Genomic DNA, 20743 nt, shown 5'->3' on the forward strand with positions numbered 1-20743 from the left:
GCAAGTGTGATTTTTAAGAATAGAAAACAGATTGTGAGAAGAATGTAGGCATTGATAAAGTGTTTGCTTCCGCTGACACCTCAGGGGGATTCACGTCTCCCAAGACCCGGAGTCCAAGCCCCAGGATATTCCTTCACAAAGAAGGTGGGCTGTCAAGTGACTCGGAACAGCACTGCGCTCGGGAGAAACACGGAGTCGCACCTTGCAGGGCAGGGGGAGAAATGCAGTGCGGGAGCCCCCCGGGAGGGAAACCTGCACAGTCAGACCTGTCTTCCTGCAATTCCACGCGTCAAATGCAAACCTCTCTCCACGCCTTTCTGTACTGGAAAAACTGTCGTCATAGGACGATGCTCAAGGTTAATTTCTAGTCACTTAATTACGAAGCAAAAAATGTATTCATGTGCATTCCCCCCGCCCCCCCCCGGGTGTGAAGTTTCCTTTTCTAAACTGCGTTCTCTTTTGTTAACAAAAGGACAAAACTGGACACAGAGATGGTTTGTTGCCTAAAGTACCAAGAATAGTGTCCCAACAGGACAAAGCTTTGTGGGAGCCACGGAAAAGAAATGCTCCAGAAGGCCGCAGAGAGACCCGCCAGATTACTTCCAACTTCCCAGGCGCCCACAGCCACGGATAGGGGGAAACGGGCAAGGGTGGGAGTGTTTCCTGGCCACTTCCTCACCACTGTCGGCCGATTTATTTTAGAGACTAGATTTATACCAGCAGCCCAGGAAGAAAGTGATTCTACCTTGAGAAATGGGGGGTGGGGTGGAGAATAGGACTCCTTTTCTTAGGTTTGGTTCTGATCAGTAAGAAGGAAAGCTGTTTAAGTTATTTACCATTGATTCGGGCAATAGCTCTTGGAGGTCCTCATGCAAGGTGCTCACTTCAAAAGCTGTCATGCACAGGGTCGCTGTCTTTGTTGTGAGCCTGCACTGCACACAGCAGGATCACCGCGCTGTCCGCCTGAAAAGAATGTCACATTGTGTGTCACCTGGACTCAAACTTTTAAAAAATTATTTAAAATTAAAAAAAAAATTTTTTTAAAGATTTTATTTATTTATTTGAGAGAGAGATAGAGAAGCAGACTCTTCCCCGACCAGAGATCCTGATGTGGGACTCGATCCCAGGACCCCGGGATCATGACCTCAGCCAAAGGCGACGCTTGACTGACTGAGCCACCAGGGCGCCCTCAAAAAAATTTCTGAATGATAGATAAATAAATAAGCATTTAGAATATAAAGACCCAGCCCTAGAACTCCAGACGGGGGAGCTGCTGGAAATCTCTCAGGGTTGGAGGGACTGGCACGCACCATAATAAATGTATTTTTGAATCCGAAAATAATTTATGTGCTGATATTATAGCTAAGTCCCACATACCTCTCATCCAGTTTCCCTTACTGTTAACATCTTACCTTGTTTTAATACATTTGTCAAAACTGAGAAAGCAGCATTGATACATTACTATTATCTAAAAAAAAAACAAAACAAAACCCGTCATGCAAGAATTTTCATTACAAATTTAAAAAGTCATTCAAAGACACTACCCTAAATTAACATTTTGCCCCTCTCCCATTATACTACGCAATGCAGCTTTACTTCATTGGTCTTTAGGGATAATGCAAAATCAATGGTAAATGTGTTTAGCACTTTGAGAGGCACATTCTGTGCTTTTCAATTTTCTTTCTTTCTTTCTCTGAGAGAGAGAGAGAGAGCGAGCACAAGCAGAGGGAGGGGCAGAGGGAGAAGAAGAGGCAGGCTCCCTGCTGAGCAAAGAGGGGCTCAATCCCAAGACAGATTCCAGAACCCATCCCAGGACCCCGGGATCATGACCTGAGCCAAAGCAGATGTTGAACCGACCGAGGCACTCAGGCACCCCCATTTTGTGCTTTTAAAAATTAGTCTTTATATACGAAATTTGTCCTACATTTTGTATGCTCTGATCAGTGCCTTAGACCCTTACAACGTGTGGTATACACTGGTATTTTCTGTTGAATTCTGTTCTCTTCCATTCCATCAGGAAAATTGCTGGTAAAGACCCTCAATGAGTTTCTTCATTAATGGATCACACATAAATACTTTAGGTCATTGATCAATTCCTTATTATTTTGTCACATTATTGGAAACATTGAAATCCAGAATCATAGATTACCAGATAATCCCTACCAGGAAATGCCTCTTGCTCTGTTTTTATTCTGTGGACTATCCAATGATGAAACGAATCTGTTACTACGTAGCATGTACTGTAAGTTTATTGTTTTTAAAGCTATCACAGACAACTCTCTGGAAACACTGGCCAAATCCTTGTCCTAACTGGTCTCTTCTGAAACAAGGTCCAGAGAGGCACATGTGCAGTACCAAGCAGAAGTGTTGGAAAGCTCAAATCACCCAGCTGACCTAAAATGGTGGGGCCTGTGAAGAAATAATGCAGAAAGAGTCTAAGGATACAATCGAAAAGAGAGAAAATCCATAAATTCAAATTTAGTACCGCCTTCATCCCACGGGATATGTAGACTTCACATTCGCCAAAGCACACTTTGCGAGTAGTACCTGTCTTCACCTGTAACTTTAATTTCAATTCTCTTATTTTTCGAGACGTTCTATTTGGTTCTTTACCAAATCTGCTTGATGCATCTTAATAGTTTCTTGTTCCTTGCTCAATCCCTCTTAACATCCGAGTCTGGGTCCTGTGAATACACCCTTGAACTGCTCCCTCCCCTGAGCTGCCCTGCAGGAGACTGTCACAATGTCCTGCTTCTGTGGACCATGGCTCTTGACCTTGAGTGCGCATTCCGAGCACTCTACGTGTGGGGTTTTCTTTGGCCGTCTGGCTGGAAGGTGGGTTCTTCAGGGTCGATATGCGGTCATTTCTACTAATTGCCCAGAGGCTCCACCCAGTTGCCACCACTTTTTAATTTTTATTTTATTTTTAAAGTACCCTTTACACCCAACCTGAGACTTAAACTCACAGCCCCTGAGATCAAGAGTCACCTGCTCCACCGACTGAGCCAGCCGGGTGCCCAGTTGTTACCTTTAGACTAAAATCCTGGCTATTTTTGTTTTTTTTGTTAAAGATCACTCATATGGGGAAGAATTTGGCTGAAATCCAAGTGTGAGGTACCCTGTTGTAAGTCATCAGGAGGGTGCATGTACGTCTGTTTACATTTAACCCCTCCACCAAAACCCGAAGCTCCAGACAGGAACTTTCCTGGGGGTGGGGGGAAAGGTCTCAGCCTCATGCAGGCTGTGTACACCTGTATGACTCCTTACCCTGGGTTGATTCTAGACTTCATCGGTCTTCTGGGCCCCTTGACGCTATAAAAACCGAAGCTCTCCTTAACCTCAAGCTTCCAACTTTTGCTCACATTTTTTAGATCCTGGGTGGGGGGTGCGCCTGGGTGGCTCAGTCAGTTCAATATCTGGCTCGGGTCATGACCCCAGGGTCTTGGGATGGAGTCCCACGTTGGGCTCCCTGCTCAGTGGGCAGTCTGCTTCTCCCTCTGCCTCCCTCAGTTTGTGCTGGCGCTCTTTCTCTCTCAAATAAATACTAAAAAAAATTTTTTTAGACGCTGGGTATCCCTTACCTTCTTGTCAGCTCATTAAACAATTTTCTCTCAATCCAGCATTTTAAACAGTTTCTAGTAGGAGGGTACACCTTACACCATAAGTCTGTGCAAATTTGTAAAATCCACAATTCTCTCTCAATTGACTGAAATAAAACACAGAGAAACCACTGTGTGTAATTCCGGTTTTATTGCTTATTAATTATGTCATTCCATACAATTTTAGGTACACAGACTTTGAGAAAATATGCTGGGAGTGTTGAACAGATAGCAATACAGATGAGAATGTTCACGTGTTTTACAGAAGGTGGTCAGAGGCACCACTGCCACCATCACCCCCCAAATTTGTACATTTCATATAAAAAGAGTAAAAATAGTTCATTGGCATTTAACTAGCATTATTCTTTGTTATCTCTGAAACACAATAAGCCTGAACAGTTTCAGAATCTTCAGAGCAAAACACGGTTTGTTCCACGAGCAGATGTTGTAGTTTGTTTCTTTAAAAACAGGCAAACAAATCAACACAACAAAAACCACGTACACACAACTCCAAAAACGAAAGTTGGTGTATTCAGTGTTCTTGAATTTTAATGCTTCTGTTCTATTAGTTCAAGCTATAAGATGTGATTCAGCTTCTGAAAATCAGATCACACTTCTTCATCATAACTGTATTTACTGTGTAATTCAAATGATTTAACTGAGCCTAATGTTAGCCCAGTAAAAGCCATGGATACAATTTAAACTGCTCTTATGCTAAGCACATGTCTTTAGAAGTTCATTATTCTTTAAAAACTCGGACCCGAGCTGCACAGGTGTAACTGGAGGAACACAGTCTACCCTTCTAGAAACAGCAGCAGTTCTTAGGGTTTTCCAGCCGGGGAGCAAACGCAGCCACTGTAAATCACACATACACGTCAGTAACCTCCTGGTTACACGACAGTAATAGTTACCTTACTCGTAATTAAAAAAAATAATCGAGGCTGTACTATGATTCAGCATTTGAAAAACTTCTATGTCTATTACTATGAAGATGCTCAGGCTGAGAAATCCACATGGATGCTTGAAAAGAAACAAGACTTGAAAGGTGGTTTCACGTTAAACCATTTAGAAGACCTGTAACCAGACAACCAAAAACACACAGTAGCAGACACACAGGAATTTAGTAAAACCATTATCTCCAACAATACAAAAATTAAATATTAAGGCATCTTTTACTCCCATCTTGGTACATACAGCAAAGACAAGTGTTTGCAGTGGGAACCAGCACTTCTATTCAAATGCTTTTGAATGTATTTGGCAGATTTATTTTTACGTTCTCCTATTCCACATACGGCTGAAAACTCTCACGGTCAAACATCATGACCTAAAGGAAGGGAAGAGTATGAACGGATACTCATTTACTAAAAAGAAGCGGTTCGCCCTTGAAAAATAAAAAGGAACTACAAAGAATATTATCTAAAAGTTCAAATATCAGTATTTAAATTTCTCTGGAGCAATTTACGCTTCAGTAATCAAGAGAAAGAAGAGATGAAGACTTCATTAAGACGAGAAGTCTGTTAATATGGCTCATGCCGCGGAATACCTGTTGACTCGGTATTCTGATCCACTGGGATGAGAGTTCCAAAAGGGCTTCCTACTCCTTTAAAAAATATCACATCCACTAGAATAAGATCATATAAATTCACATTGATTATTTATTATTTCCCATTTCGTCCATTTACAAAGCTCAACCACCTTCATAAAGGATACTTAACAGTAACATTTCACCTTTTATTAAGGCAAGTTTGTGAAAATAATTTAATACCACCAGATCTCTTCATGAACTCTCGGCTTAAAACATTTTTTACATAAGAAACATACAAAAAAATTCAGTTTTATAAAAAGCCACCTCAATACCAGAAAAGAGTAAAGAAGGATTTTGAACCCAGTTTACTTCTTAAAGGATGTTCTTCCCTTGTCTTCAATTCCAAGTACTATTCATCATCTTTAGAGCCAGTTTTGCTCAACTATAAAAAAAAGAGAAAAAAGACATCGTCAACAAGATTAAGCTATCGTATTATTCGAGTTCACTGTTTTCACTTAATATGAGAAATATTTACAGTTGCTGGAACAACAGACGGCAAGGTTCACGCAACTTAACACCAGCTACGGCACTCAACGTGTTTAACTACTTTTCACCTTCAGGCTCAGCGACTTTAAACAGGAGTCTTTAAAAATATAACCTCAACAGAGCAAGGGGGGAAAAATCCCTTGAAGCTTTCCAAGAAAGAAACTGGAACCAAGAATATACAAAAGGTGCCATTTATAAAATGAATGACATTCTTCTATCATTTTCACAAATAATAAAGACTTCAAAAATTTTAAAAATTGTGGTAAAATACACATAAATTAAGTACAGCTTTAAAAATCTGATAAAAATCTTAAATTGCAAGTCTTTTCTGATAAAAATCTACAGAATTTAGCAAATGGGGTGAGGGGAGGTTCCCAAAGAATACACATGCAATTCCGACCAGAATAAAGACCCAGCTACCAAGAAATCCCCACTGAACACAAGCCCTGAGAACCCCAGAGAAAGTGGGAAGCTGTGAAAAGCAGAAACTGCTAAGGGTAGCAGTTCTCAAACATTCTGGCCCCAGCTCCTCTTCCCACTTTGAGGATCTTAAAGAGCTTTCTTTGAAATGTTATACCTACTGTGTTTGAAATTAAAACTGAGAAATTTAATTCATGTCAAAATAACAATAAACTCATTCCATGATCACGGAATAACATTTCTTAAATGAAAAGCTGTGTTTTCTAAAACAAACTAGTAAAACTTAATGCGAAGAATAGTGTTGTTTAACATTTTTGTGAATTTCTTTATTATTGAGCTCAACAGAAGACAGCTGGGTTTTCACAAATCTGCTTCAACAGTAAAGAAGGTATAATTGAAAACAGAGAACAAAAACACAGTACAAGTACTAAGAACAAACTGAGTTAATATAAGAGTGCACATACTTAGATTCTAAACCTCCTCACTACCTTAGAAAATTCTGGAAAACACAAGAATATAAAAGCACACATTCTGTTAGTGCTCTAATAGAAGAGTATTAGTGACGGCATCGTCACACTTCATGGAGCCTCTGGGAAACACCACTGGCCACTTGTGAGACAGCGAGGGAAAAAGGCAAACAGACACCTTAATATCGTAAATACTTTTGACCTTGCAGATGTCCAGAGGGCCTCCAGGACCTCCCAGGGACCCCAAGATCACACTTGGAAGCTACTAGTTTAGGGTAACAGATTCTGAGTCCCGACCACGCCTACGTGATAACCTCCCTCTTAAAAATATCTTCATCAATTTCCCAAGATTACTGGATTAATTAAATCTTCATTTCCTTTATATTTCTTGAAACTCTAATTTATATTAACAAAGACTATGAAAAACAAACAAAAAACTAAATTTCTGGAGCTAGGGAAGGAGGCGCACTATCACCTCTGGATTAATCGGATTACTTTTTGAGCCCAATTTCTGCTGACGGCTACGGCGTGGAGAGGATGCACCCTCATTCTGAAGCCCGCAGCCTGAAGCCTGAAGCTGGGGAGGTACATACAAGCCCACTGAGGACAACATGAAGTATCCGGCAGGCATCGGTGGAGGGGGCTGGCTAAATGAGAGAATGCGGGAGAAGCCACACCCGCATGGACATCTTGTGTGCGGTCAGCCCCCTGCCCAGGAAGCGGACAAGAAATACCGCTTTTTTACTCTGATCGCAGCTCATGCTTCCCTACTCCCAGGTAGTATTTTTGTACTAGGCACCAACGTTATTTCAAGCAGTTTCTACAGCAAAGGTACCCCACGGCCCAAACAGCTGACTTTCAAATAAACTCTAAGAACACACTGCTTTATAAATTACCCATATTTGTAGGTCCCCACTAAAATCCTAATCTTTGACTACCCTTGGATTGTATTCATTACTTCTCACAGCAGTAGTGGCACTAATTAGCATGCAAAACTCATCTCGTGAAGTCCTACAAAGAGGATTAGCTAAGCATCACTTTAATATATTGGAAGCTACAAATAAGAAAAATATTGAGAGAAGGTGGCAAAAGACTTCAAGGTGAAAAGTAAACAATTTTAAATAAGAAAAACAGAAACTCCTTCTTGACAATGATGGGAAACTCCATCTAGGGTTTGCCCTTAAGAAAAAAAAAATGAATTTCTACGAAGAAATCAAAGCATTCCTCTCTGTGACTCGTTTCTTGTTTTTACACTACCGCTAATCCAGAGTCACAGGCATGTTCGCTCTTCAGACGTTCTTACGTAAAGTCACACTGTATTGTACTTATACCTTACTTCTACAGTTTTTCCAATATTTAAGGAAAGAAAATCTAAAACTGAAGGTATAGGGAAGAAAAGAATGTGAAAGATAGTTCAAAAATACTTACATGCTGAAGCAAAAAAGAAACAGCCATCCCAGGAAAATTCAAAGGTTGAGGGGGGGAAAAAAATGGAAGATATAAATTTCATTATTTGATGGCAGACTGATAACAATGTTCTGAAGCCCAGAATGTAAGTATTATATACCTTCACCACATCAACCCAGTTCCATCCTCGAGGAAGTTCTCCTTTGTGATCTAGAGGATAAAAAGAGTATCTTTATTTCTAAGACCACGCAGTAATTTTTTAAAGTAATTAGTACTCTAACAAATAAGCTTTTCTATACTATTCTACACAACAAATAGATTAAAATTTTAAGTCACATATCATTAAGCTGGAAAACTAGTGTCTCATCATTGTGAACTGAAAGCAGCCTTCTCCTGGGGATACTTGCAAAGTAACTCAGACGTACTCCCTTTTCACATTTACCCTATTTCCGTTCAAGACAAAACCTGATATTAAGGAAAAAACATGGAGATGAGGTGGAAACGCCAGGAAGAGGAACTAATCAATTTATTAGTTTCATGCGCTTGTACAGTTCTACCCCTTTTTATAAGGTCACAGCTTAAGTGAGAAGTTGTGTTACTTTACTGTTTCATGAGGGTTTTTAAACTACGAAACTAGGCTCAAGACAAGAATCCTTATAAATCAATATCTGGCCTTGAGACTACGAGGAGGCCTCGTCAACTTATTTTTTAACTTTTGTGGTCTGATAAAATATTCATTATTTAACCTAACACTGTTTAATATGACAGGTCTTTGATCTGTTGGGAGTGCTCGAAAACAAGCTCAAACTTTATATAAAAAATGTATAGTTTACAAAGCGATTTTTTTCTTGTAACAGATTATTCAAACTTGAAGAACAGTTTAATAAATATAAGTGCTTTACTTTAAAAAGGCGTGATTTCCCTTATGCTTGATATAGCTATATACATCTCTTTTTATGAAATCATCAAAATCTGCATTCAAAACCAACACATTAATTTTACACAAGGGAAACAGAAACTAACCTCGTGATTCTTACGGGACAGAAGCAGTATTCCTGGACCTCAATTTTAGATGCTAATGGCTCTTTTCTTCTTTATGCCAATAAGAACCTTGTCCCACCGTTTACTAGTTGCCAGGGGTGTGGGGGTGGATCACCAATTTTGTTAACTAAAACTTACCCACGGTCCTATTAAAGTTTTATTTAGAATGCAAGCTCCAAGTCACAAACTCCGATACCATAATCACAGAAAGATAATGCCTTCTAGGTGGGCATCATCAAAAAGATGTAGGTGGGGAAACAATAATGAAAAGGAATGATCATAGGTCATTACGTATGAAAGCAACAGGTAATGAACTGACAGAAATGCTACAGTGTTAAAAAGATTAACCAAAGCTCTAGAAAACAGATCGCAATGACTAACAATTCACTGCTTCGGTTGTTCGTGCTTTAATATTATAATGGATTCCCAGATTTGTTATTTCACAAACCATTATGTCTTCAAATATGTATTCTGAGGGCCAACAAAGGGTTGCTATCTTTTCATTCTGCCATGTAGGACATTAAACAAAACATAAACAAAAAACCTGCCATCACTTTATAAAAGGGCATTATTTTAAACTTCCTCACCAAAGTAAAAGCGTCAGTTCTTTTCAATGAAGGGCAGCTTGTAACCTTATGCCAAGAACACACGCACGTACAGACATAAGTACACACGGACACACTTGTGTATATGCATATAAATACATACATTTCCTTAACTGGAAAAAAAGTTTACAGACTGATATCAATTTGCAAATTCTCAGGTTGAAAAAAGAGACCAAATATTATTGGTGTTATGATGTGGAATTTATAATTCTCTTCTAAAGGTCCATATAAAATGACTCTGGTTTAGGAGACATAGAAATTCTCTTTTTAAATCTTATTCTGATTGTATAAATAAATCAACTACAGACAAAAACATATTATGTATTGTGCTAAGATCTAATGGTATGCCAGACTTCATTTCAAATGAAAGCTATAGTTCAAAAAAGTTTTATTAATACACTTATCTGCCATAGAGGTAAACAAATAGGAAAATGCCAAATATGTCAGAAAGGGTACTGGTAGGATACTCTTTGGTGTGCTATTCTGCTTCTCACCCTCGAGACTCATTTATAGTGACTTTGCCACTCGCTTACCTTTTCCCCAACGGTGGCCTCTTGTGGTGAAGCACTAGTAAATATTCTCAATATACATCTGTGACCTGAGACGGTGTCTGATACAAACGTTCCAAGAAGGAAGAATAGAGAACACTCTTCTAAATCGAAATATACTTATTAAGCACTCGTATCACACTAAACAGCAACCCATTTATCTGTGTTATAAAAAAAAATAAGTAAACACAAACCTGTTTTATCTGCCAGCTTACGTTTCTGGGCTTTTGAAAGATGTTCTTTTTTTTCTTTTTTCTTACTTGATGGGGCTGTATTAGGAGTTTCAACGGAGATGATACTGCTTATGGGTATCTAGAAAAAAACAAATAATTCCTATACTAATGCCTTAAAACTTACTGAATTACACTAAACATGGCTACGTCTTCAAACAAGTTGACAATTTTTAGATCTGTGACATAAAAGAGTCCTATATTATAATGTCCATTTATTATCAGGTGCCATTAGCACATGGGTTTCATTCTTCTAAAAGTTCCCATAGAGGGACTTACATAATGTTATAACCAGGACTCTGAGAAAGAAGACCTGATACCAGCATTATGTTGAAGCTCTGAAGTTCTAAGGTCATTTTATAATTCAGTTAATTTGCTTTATTTGGAAATTTGAGTATGTCTTTAGAAAAAAAATCACACGTGCCTACCTAGAAAACCCTGATTCCCTGAAGAAATGAAGAAAATCTTCATGAATGAAGAAAAATATTTTAGGGGCGCCTGGGTGGCTCACTCGGTTAAATGTCCGACTGCTGATTTTGGCTCAGGTCACGATCTCAGGGTCATGGGATTGAGCCCTGCGTCAGGCTCCGTGCTCCGCGCAGTCTGTTTGAGATTCTCTCTCCCTCTCCCTCTGCTCCTCCCCACCCCCGCCACTCTCTCTCTCTCAATAAATAAAAAAAAATTTTAAAAAAAGGAAAAAATATTTTAATTTGGATCATGTAACCAGAGTGTGAGAGGCAAAATTTAAAATGCCTACTAGGTGCCAAGCATTGCTGTAAATGTTGTACGTATATTACTTACTTGATCCTTATTACAATCTCATGAGGTAGGTACTATTATAATCCGTTTTACAAAAGAAGAAACGGCATAGTGAGATTAAGACTTTGGCCCCCTTCCCCCCACCAAAAAAAGTCACATGGTAAGTGGAGCAGTGAGGATCTTCACAGCCAGCTCATGCGGCCCGTAGTCCACGAGTTCTGCTACCACCTTCTCCTGCCAGAGAGCTGCCCTCAGTGTTCTTCTGTGTTCTGTTGGGAATGTGGAAGCCAGAACTGCTCAAGCAGAAGACACAGAGCCTTTGCTGTCAGAGAGCCTCCCTCCTGGTTCACAGAACTCAACTGACTGACCATGGAAAGTCTTTTAGCACGTGACTGGGTGCAAAGGGGTCTAAAAAGAGATGCCTACAGCCATAAAAGGTGGTGATTTCCTAAAATACTTTCAGAAATAAAATAATTTTTTCTGTTAATAAAGTCACTTTAAGCTTGTACCACATTCGAAGTGAACTGGGGCGAGACTATTCACAACTAAAGAAGGCTCATGAAGAAAGTAAGTTCCAATGTATTTGAGCACTACATAAGAAATCCTCAATCTGAGATTTATGAAGACATTAAATTTAAACAAATATTTGGTTCAACACCACCTCCGTTTTGGTGGACACATGAACTATTCTAGTCTTACACGAAGGGTAAGATCTAGAGGATATGATTTCATTTTTAAAGTTCAATAGACACTAAGAAACCTAAAATTCACTACTCTCATTTAACTCAGATGTAACTTGTTTTATTTACTTTATTTATTTATTTTTAAAAGATTTTATTTGAGAGAGTGAGAGAGAGCAGGAGCTGGAGGAGAGGCAGAGGGCGAGGAGAAGCAGACTCCTCACTGAGCAGGGAGCCCAATGCGGGGCTCAATCCCAGGACCCTGGGATCATGACCTGAGCTGAAGGCAGACGTTTTATCAACTGAGCCGCCCAGGTGCCCTTAACTCATCTTCAGTGTAACACAAAATCTCCTTTCATTTAAAAAAAAATAATGACTAGTAAAGATGAATTAGTAGCAGAGTGAAACCAAAACGAAGCACGAGCTCACCGTAGAATTCACAGGCTGGTGATTCTCCATGAACTGCTCCTTATTGTCCTTGGCATATTCAAACAACGTGTAGGTCATGGCGGTCCCAAGATTGACCTCCACTGCTTCCTGTAGCTTGGCTAATATGCTCTGCTTTACAGCTGATGATCTACAATGCACAAGAAACATATTGCTGAGAGAAAAGTAAGAGATGGAATTACAAAAGAACAATGAAAACAGAACACTACTCACATGGTGTTGTTAAAAAAAGCGTTCATAGATATAATTGGAGGTGTTTGGGGATATGTTTCTGTCCAGGAAATCTCTATTAAGAAGGCTTTGGGATCACCATTTTCACCTATCTGAAGAAAAGGGAAATCTTAGGCTTGTAAAAAGTGATACAAAGACAGAATATTTAATTATGACTTTTAAAATGATGAATTCTTGCTGATGCTCATGATCAGATCAGAAACGTAACATTCTGAAAAGTTTGGGGGTACATCTGAGACCTGGTGGGGGTGAGGGCCGTATTAATAGAACCCAACTTGATGTCCATGGCCTGTCTCTCCAATCAGCCCTCCAGCTTTTTCCAGTATCAAGACTGTCTTATATAAATTTTTGTTTTCATCAAAGCTTTCTGAGGACAAAGATAAGACATCAACTGAGGGGGACAGGAAGAGAATGGACAAAAATAATAATCCACCATCTTGAATGACCTAATCTTTGCCCTAACTTTTCTAATTGCCAAATCAGAAGACGCGTTAAGAACAAGTGATTGATATGCCTTAGCACAATCCCAAGACCAAAAAAGGAAGGTGAAATTCAGAGAAAAAAGGAAAAGGTAAAGAGATAAAGGTTTAGGAATACCTTAGGCTGGGTAAGAACTTTCAAGATCTACTCTCTTAGCAACCTTCAAATATGCGACACAATGTTACTAACTATAGTCACCATACTGCACGTTACATCCCTGACTAATTTTTTTTATAACTGGAAGTTTGTAACTTTTGACACCCTTTGCCTGAGTAATTTAAAGATGTCTTTTCTATTTCTTTTGCTCTCCCCAATTTTTTATTTGAAACATTTTAATCTCATAGAGAAACTGGAATAGGACAATGAACACTCATTGACATGTATCTTATTCACCAAATACAGTATCTTGTTCACAGAGGATCATGGATTACATCTGGTTGTCAAATTTCTTTATTCTGCTTTAATTTAGAACAGTCCCCAGCCACCCTGCCTGCCTTTGAAATATCTTTCATGACAAAAAGAATCTAAGGCCAGTTTTCTTGTACAATGTCCCCAGATCAGGACTGTTTCCTGCATTCTAATTCAGATTAAATATTTTGGTAGGGATACCACACAGGTGATGTGGCATATTCCCATAGCATCATATAAGGAGACACATAAGATCTTCTGGAATCATCACTGGTGATACTAAGCTTGATCATTTGGTTAAGGTGATATTCTTCAAATCTCTTCAATGTAAAGGTACATTTTCCATTTTGTAATTAACAAGTAATCTGTGGAGTGACACTACAAAACCATGTGAATATATTGCTTCTCATCAACTTTTCACTCAAAGGTTTTAGCATCCATTAATGAGCCTTGCCTGAAATGATCATCATGTTGGTGGTTGCAAAATGGTGATTTTTCTAATAAAACGATGGAATGATTCATGAGTCAGCATCTCATCCTTGCACAGGGCTATGCTAATCTCCTCTGTAATATTTTAGTATATGTGCTGCTTTTTTAAAATATTTACTTTTAGACAACAGCAATAGATCAAAAAATTTTTCATCCCCAATTGTCACTTGATTCACCTTTACTCTCTGACTGCTAATTTTTTATTCCCTTCCCTTCACCTTTAATCACAAGATACACCAATATAAGGTGAGGCTTAGAAATTATGTCAAATAAACTTAGGGACCTGTTGATATACACCTATGTAAGTTGATGACATCATCGCTATACGCTTGTGTTTCAAATACAGAGATAATGAAAAAGTGGTAAAAGCTACTTGCTCTATGCAATTACTAAGTCCTTACCCAAGGCGTGTATAGAAACAAGGTCTCTCCTACAGTACTAGGTACAGAAGATACAAAAATACAGATAAGATCATTCCTGTCTTCAAGGGGAGCATTTAGGTAACTCACGAAACTGCAGCATGATTGAAAGTTTAAAAGACAGAGAACAAAATATGAAGAAATGCGGAATGGCCAATGCTGCTTTGAAGTCAAGGGAAAGGAGACAAGGCCCAAACACGTCACAGAGGAGCTTGAGTAAGGCATTAAAGGAGAAGTAGGCTGGATGAGGGACATGAGGTGAGGGGAAGAGCAAAGGATGTGTCCACAGGCACAGTATCAAATGCAGGGAAATGTTCCACAGGCTACTGCGTCTAATGGATAGTAGGTGGCTGGGAAAGTCTGGAGAGGCAGTGTGAATCAAACAGAAGGGCCTTGAGTGTAGCTAAGGAATTTAATTTCTATTCTATAGGCAGGAGAAACCCATGGAGAAACCCTTCTAAACAGGAATGGGGTAAGTAATTATGCGTTTCAGAGAGCTACCTAGTCGTCTGCGGGAGGACGAAGGGTGAGGTGTGGGGTGTGGGCAGAAGCTTTGGACCGAACTGAAAGGGGAGAACTGTTTAGGAGGTTACTAAACAAGTCTGCTGAACAGGGACTGAGGGGTCTGACCAGGACCAGCCAGACCTGTACCCTAGTCCCTCTGGCTCTCAACACAGTTTCCAAACCTCACGTTTTCTGCCCTTGAAATCCATCCTGTGGTCACATCAGAGTATCCATCCTATAGGACACACATGTCCTACTACGTTCTGTATACTGTGTTCGACAAGTAACCAATGTTGTTAATATAGATATCTAGGAAAGTATGGAGCAGTTCTCAATCTCCCATTTGCTAAGGGGAAAGTGGCAGTGGTTGGGGAAGTCTGGGGAGGCAGCTGGAGTCAAACTGAAGGGCCCAGGACTTAACCCCAGTGTTAACGTTGGCCATTAGGTTTTTTTGTGTTCTATCCATGGAGTGGTGTAAGGACTGTTGAGCCTGAAAGGGAACTGAGAGCAGCTAAGCAGAGAGGACAGTCTCTAAAGAAAGTAATGATAAGGAATTCATTTTCTGTAACAGTCTATAATAATGACACATAAGGATCACTTATCACATAATTTAAATGATGTAAATAACTGTAAGTCTTTTATAAAAAAAACTTTCTCACACCAATACTACTTATAACCATCTGGAGAGATGGTTTCTGTTATTTATACAAAACAAGATACTGGTACTGTTTCATGTTGAGAACAGTTATGAGCAATCTCCCTTTTAAAGAATATGTAGAAAATATTCACACATATTGATAATATGGAATTAGGAAAATATCAACTTTTCTTGACTATATCATAAGGTGGTGAAAATAATACTAGACTTGGTATAGAGACCTGGATTTTAATTCTAGCATTTATCAGCATCAGCTGGGAAAGCTTGGGAAGTTATGACCGAGAGATGCTATCTTTAAGGTTAGAAGGCAAGACCATATAATTTCTAAGGTTTCTTCCATTTCTAACATTTGATAATTCTGTCACAATAAAAACAAGTTTATCTTAAGTTTTTAAAAGTTTCTGAATTGTTTTCCAAAGTTAAAAATAATTGATGTCATGGTGATGAGCTTTCATTCAAATGCTTCAGAAAATCCAAAGATGTAATAAATTTAAACCACTAGGTTTAAAAAACAAAATCACTTAAAAAGTAAAAGCATTTTTAGAAACCTTCAATCTTCTCTAGCGAAGTAGCAAGGGCTCCTATTCATGTCATGTCTTACCCTATATTGAAATGAAACTGGACTTAATTCCCGGAAACTTTCATCTCCTTCATAAATAGAACGTAGAGCTTCCAGTTCCATCTGAAAAAAAATGAATCAAATGAGTTTTGTTTAGTGGTATAAATGGATTAGAAATAGAGGGTCTTTAGTTTCTGATTCAAGCCCACTCAACTGTGTAGAACTTTGCTACCTTACATGGCCTTTGATGTTTAGAATACGTGTATACAATGTATATAATACATGTGCAGGTAGCAACACAATATTAATACTAATACTTACTTTAAAATTATGTGCCAGGCACTCCTAAGTATTTTACAGTGTACTATCTCACTAATTCTCACGTCAATCCTGTGAAGAATATCTTATTTTCTCCCTTCTAGCAAGGAGGAAAATAAGTCAGTTTAAAGCAACTCTAGAGCACGTGTCCTAGCCTGGGGCAGAAAGATCATTACACTCGGAGATGAGAAATAAAAGCGCAATAATTCCCCACTATTTACATGTATTGTTTATATTTGTAATCCTTCCCACAGAATGATATGAAACTTGAAAAAACACTTCCAGATACGAAAAAGAACTTAAAAAAAAAATGATGGTTAGAAAAAGGTTTGACAAGGATCTACCCAAGATGGAAAAAAGGACTGCAAGAGAAAATGTAACTAATAATCCTTGCCTGGAAATATTTCTTAGAATGCTGTGGGCTGACAAATGAGAAGACTCAATCACTGTTGTGATTACTGATGAACACCTGAAGAAGAGAAGCAAAGAAACACAGTACTTCGGTACATCTTTTAGTTTTCAAAAAGTTGCACATCATGAATGCTACAAACTAAAGACAGACAAAATTTTAGAACAGATTAAAGAAATAGTTTGTGGAGGCCTACGAGAATAAAAAGTAGCAGTCCCTAAGCTGTGGCAAGCATAGGAAAATCAAGATAAATATAAGCAACCCTCATTAGAGAGGATAACTTGATTGGTCCATCAAGGAAAGGCACAGAACAGTCTACCTCGGTTTCTCTTGCTACCCTCCCGTAAAAAAATACAGGAGTTCAGCTGGATTCAAGAACAACCAAGATTAGATTAGAAAGGGCCACCTTACTCACAATCTAATGCTACTCCTCCTGCCTTTAACCCTTTCCTGTACTTTAATGAGGACAAGGACGAAAACTGAAGTCAGGCTTACAGAATCGATGAACGACAATTTGATGGAATACTGAATCATGCTGGCGGCTGAGGAAGAATTCAAAACGTCCTTGAAAAACCATCTAACGAGACGAAATTTTATAGGGTAAGTGGAAGAACTTGTCTTTAAATCCCTAAACATACAAGTAGAGGATGAAAGACAAATTGCTTTGTGTAGCGCACTTAAAGGGTTGTAATTGACGGTAACTAACTGTAGAAAGCTGCGAAGTCACAATTTTAAAACAGGATATAAGTAAACTTTTAATCTGTCCACAGACACACGATTCCAAGACAATGAAGGAACAAAAAGAATGGACATATGGAAAATAAGCTAAAAGGAATCATTTAGTATGAGAAGAGGACATCTGAAAAACTGGGCAGAAAACTCATTTCAAAGACTGGAAAATCAGTCATGCGGAAGAAGAATGGAATTTTCTTGTTAAAATGGAGATCCCTGGACTCCCCAGGAATTCCAATTCAGTGAATCCGAGGTACAGTGCAGGCACCTGTTTTTCTAACAACCACCCAGATGAGCCTAAGGCAGTGCCCCCCTCTCCCCCTCCCTGCCCAACTTCGAGGAACATGACAAGATACGCTCCACGCTTCACAGTAAGAACTTGTTGGTGCTTCGACTTAGAAACTCATCACAAGAACAGTTTAGAAGGGATTTCAGATATCAACCACCTTGTTGGACTCTGGGTCCTTTTAAGGTAACCTCCATTCCAGGGAATCTATCACATCTATCCTGTAAAAATGCTAACTTTCAACAACTATATTCTAAATGAAGAGCGAATTACTCACCTAGGAGTCTCGGATTCTAGTCCTAATTCTACCCACATGCTCATTGTGCAGCCCTGGGGGCATCCATTTTACCTTTGCAAACTCTTCTCCTCACCTGTACACATTACACAATTAGATGGCTCCCCTAGAGATGACCTGTATCATTCCCTGATCATATGACTCACTGTCAAAGTGGCATTCATGAGAAAATACCTGAGTATGAGCTATATGATTCAGGTGATACATGTATGCTCAAAATAGCCTTAATTTCCACTGGACAACTACCAGATGGTTAAATGATTCCACCAAACAAAAAGGCCAGAAATCGGAGCACTTAATGCCACTGTTTTCCTCCACCGGAAATTTAACTCAATTAAGTCTCTCCCTATCAGCCAATAGATTTTAAAATTTTAAGGTGATCAGATTCCAAACAGCTTAACTCCGTATAGAAGCGCTAAACAAGAACACTGGGGATTTAAGGCGAGGCAAAGGCGCTGAGTCGCCTGCCAAGGACACTCATCCTTGTCATTAAGGAGGTGTGGGGCCACCCCCGGGCTTGCAAAACTGAAAACTACAGGGGGAGCGGAGGCACAGGCGGACCCTTCCCGCTCCCGCGTGCCTGGTCTCTCCTCGCAGGCCACCCGGAAACTTGGGGCACCCCAGCCAGGCTCTGTTCGCTGTAGGGGTGAAGGCACGTGCGGAGTCGCTCGTCCCGGCGCCGGGTCCCAGCAAGGCCTCGGCGGCTCAGCTGCCCTCCCTTGGAGCCGAGGCATCGCGCCGGCGCGGGGAAAGGCGCGTCCAGCCACGGGGACTCACCTCTTGGTCCTCGTTGGCACTCATCGCGCCGGTCGCGGGACACCCCCCGGGAGGGCGTTTGCGACGACGAGAAAGCGAGAGCAGGGGCCCCCAGCCCGGGGCGTCCCCCTTCCGCGCCCTGGGCTGCGGGAGGCACACCCCTCGCACGGCTGACGACAGTCACGCGCGCCCCCGGCCTTCCGGCAGCGCGAAGCCGCCCGCTGGGGTCTGTGGGCGGGGAGCCCGAGGCCGCCGAGGGTGGGGCGCCGGGGCGACTGGGGAGACGCAGCAGGGAGGCAGCGGCAGAGACTCCGCCTCCTTCTCTTTCTCGCTTCTCCTATTGGTTCCTTTTCTCCTCACCCCCTATTTCCTACTCCCGTAGGAAATGGAGCGTCTTCCTACGTTTTGTGGAGCGGCGTGAAGTTTCGGGACAGCGGTTGGTGTAGAGCGCTGTCACTCAGGTGCAGAAAGTGCTTCCTGTGCCTGCGCTGGCGGGGACCGGGAAGTCTCGCTTGCGGGGACCGGCTCTGGGGCGGTGGCGGTAGGCACAGGCCCCAGGCGTTCTGTGACACCCTGCCGGCTTCCCTTCGTTCTCCCCCGGCTGGCGGCGACCTGCCACAGCTGCAGCGGGCCCGGGGCGTGCGGCCTGGGTGAGTCCGGCCCCGGAGACCCGCGGGGCCAGGCGAGACCGCCGAGGGAGAGAGCTAGCTATGAACAATGCTGGTGTGGGGGCGCCTGCGTTTTCTTTCGGCGTCTGCGGGTGCAGTCCTGGCATTTCTCTTCCAGCCCCTATAGAAAAGACGCACTTGTTTCTAGGGCCTTCAGGTGTAAAGGGGAGGAGAGGGGGAAGATAGCGTCTGCCTTGAGGGCTGCAGCGTTGTTTCTCCCTTTCCTCGTTAGATTTCCCAGGGCGGGATGCTGAACCCCTGGGGATGGTATCTTTCCAAGTAAGGTGGTTGCTTCTCGTTCTCAACATCTGCTCCCTGCCCTCTGCACCCCACCCGCACCCTCTTCCCTTTCCATCCCGGCCCCAAATTGTCATTCCTTTTAGACTTGCCTTGTAGCCCCTGCTAGCTTTGTGTACTACACCCTGAACCTCCATTAATTAAAACATAGTGACCACATTCCTTTTTTTACCTGCCACTTTGATTAGGTCGGCTTTCCTTGCAGTATGTTATCCTTTTCAAAAACCTTCCTTATTATTTTCCACGCCATCTTCCAGATTACTTCCCCTTGCATTACATGATCTCCCATCCAGCGTGTTCACCTACGACTTTTGCACCTCCGTCCATGTCACGGTTTGTTAGTTGCTTCGTTGGCTTCTTCTAGGAGATCTGGAAATTTCTACGACTGTCATTAAGGTCCACACAACCTCAGCACCTGTCCTTTGCCGGTGTTCTTCCCGTTCCCATACCTTTGCTGTAGAGTAAGCAGCACCGTCTCAAGTGCCAGAAGCTTTTAAATAGTATGTGGCAAGAATTTCCGATACAGTTTTCATAAGTAGCTTTTTCGGACAGAATTACAGTAATTTAAGCTGGGCTGTTCGTTAGGATACCCAGTGGCCATATGTGGCTACTGAGCCTGTGAAATGGCTAGCCTGAATTGAGATGTGCAGTGAGTGTACAATACACATCAAATAATGAAGCCTTGGTGCAGAAAAGTGAAATATCTCGTTAGTAACTTAAATTAATGTATTAATATTTTGGACATACTGGTTAAATAGAATATTATTAAAATTAATTCCACCTGTTTCTTTTTATTTTTTAATAGGACTAGAAAATTTAAAATTATTTATGTGGCTCATATTATATTTCTTTTAGAGAGCGCTGTGATTTAGAGCTTTATAAGTCATTTCTTGGTCCCCTTATTTCCACTCCATAGTCAAAGACCACGGCTAATTTTCTTGAGCCTTTGAGGTCTTTAAA

General features: G+C 40.8%; 2 protein-coding genes and 1 pseudogene across 4 annotated transcripts in view; 1 reads left to right on the plus strand and 2 right to left on the minus strand.

Annotated features, from left to right (window-relative positions):
- Window positions 1-3731: 3731 nt before the first annotated feature.
- Window positions 3732-19067, minus strand: RWDD4 (RWD domain containing 4). Of its 2 annotated transcripts, XM_034647640.1 has the most exons (9): window positions 18840-19067; window positions 16065-16145; window positions 12488-12597; window positions 12257-12404; window positions 10353-10470; window positions 10144-10220; window positions 8125-8174; window positions 7986-7988; window positions 3732-5566 (listed from the first exon to the last, which is right to left on the minus strand). In XM_034647640.1, the coding sequence occupies exons 1-7, from the start codon at window positions 18861-18863 to the stop codon at window positions 8127-8129; spliced, it is 606 nt and encodes a 201-aa protein (XP_034503531.1). In that variant the 5' UTR covers window positions 18864-19067; the 3' UTR covers window positions 3732-5566; window positions 7986-7988; window positions 8125-8126. The 2 variants fall into 2 exon arrangements, with proteins under 2 accessions (XP_034503531.1, XP_002914060.1); XM_002914014.4 differs by lacking the exon at window positions 10144-10220.
- LOC117797136 lies at window positions 13896-13996 on the minus strand (annotated as a pseudogene).
- Window positions 19068-19145: 78 nt separating the features above from the next.
- Window positions 19146-20743, plus strand: part of TRAPPC11 (trafficking protein particle complex 11) — a 46306-nt gene continuing 44708 nt past the window's right edge. The window contains exon 1 of one of the 2 annotated variants that reach the window (XM_034647639.1): window positions 19146-19279. The gene's annotated coding sequence lies outside the window, so the exon portion shown is untranslated. The other variant, XM_034647638.1, reaches the window with a different exon arrangement.

The sequence above is a fragment of the Ailuropoda melanoleuca genome, chromosome 18 (assembly GCF_002007445.2).
Source record: "Ailuropoda melanoleuca isolate Jingjing chromosome 18, ASM200744v2, whole genome shotgun sequence".
Taxonomy (NCBI): domain Eukaryota; kingdom Metazoa; phylum Chordata; class Mammalia; order Carnivora; family Ursidae; genus Ailuropoda; species Ailuropoda melanoleuca.

Coding starts and splice junctions, on each gene's coding strand:
- RWDD4 (XM_034647640.1), bottom strand. CDS start 18,863: ATGAGTGCCAACGAGGACCAAGAG. Junction 12,598..16,064: donor CAGTTTCATTTCAATATAGG/GTAAGACATGAC, acceptor CCTTTTCTTCAG/ATAGGTGAAAATGGTGATCC. Junction 10,471..12,256: donor ACCAGCCTGTGAATTCTACG/GTGAGCTCGTGC, acceptor GTTTTTTTCTAG/ATACCCATAAGCAGTATCAT.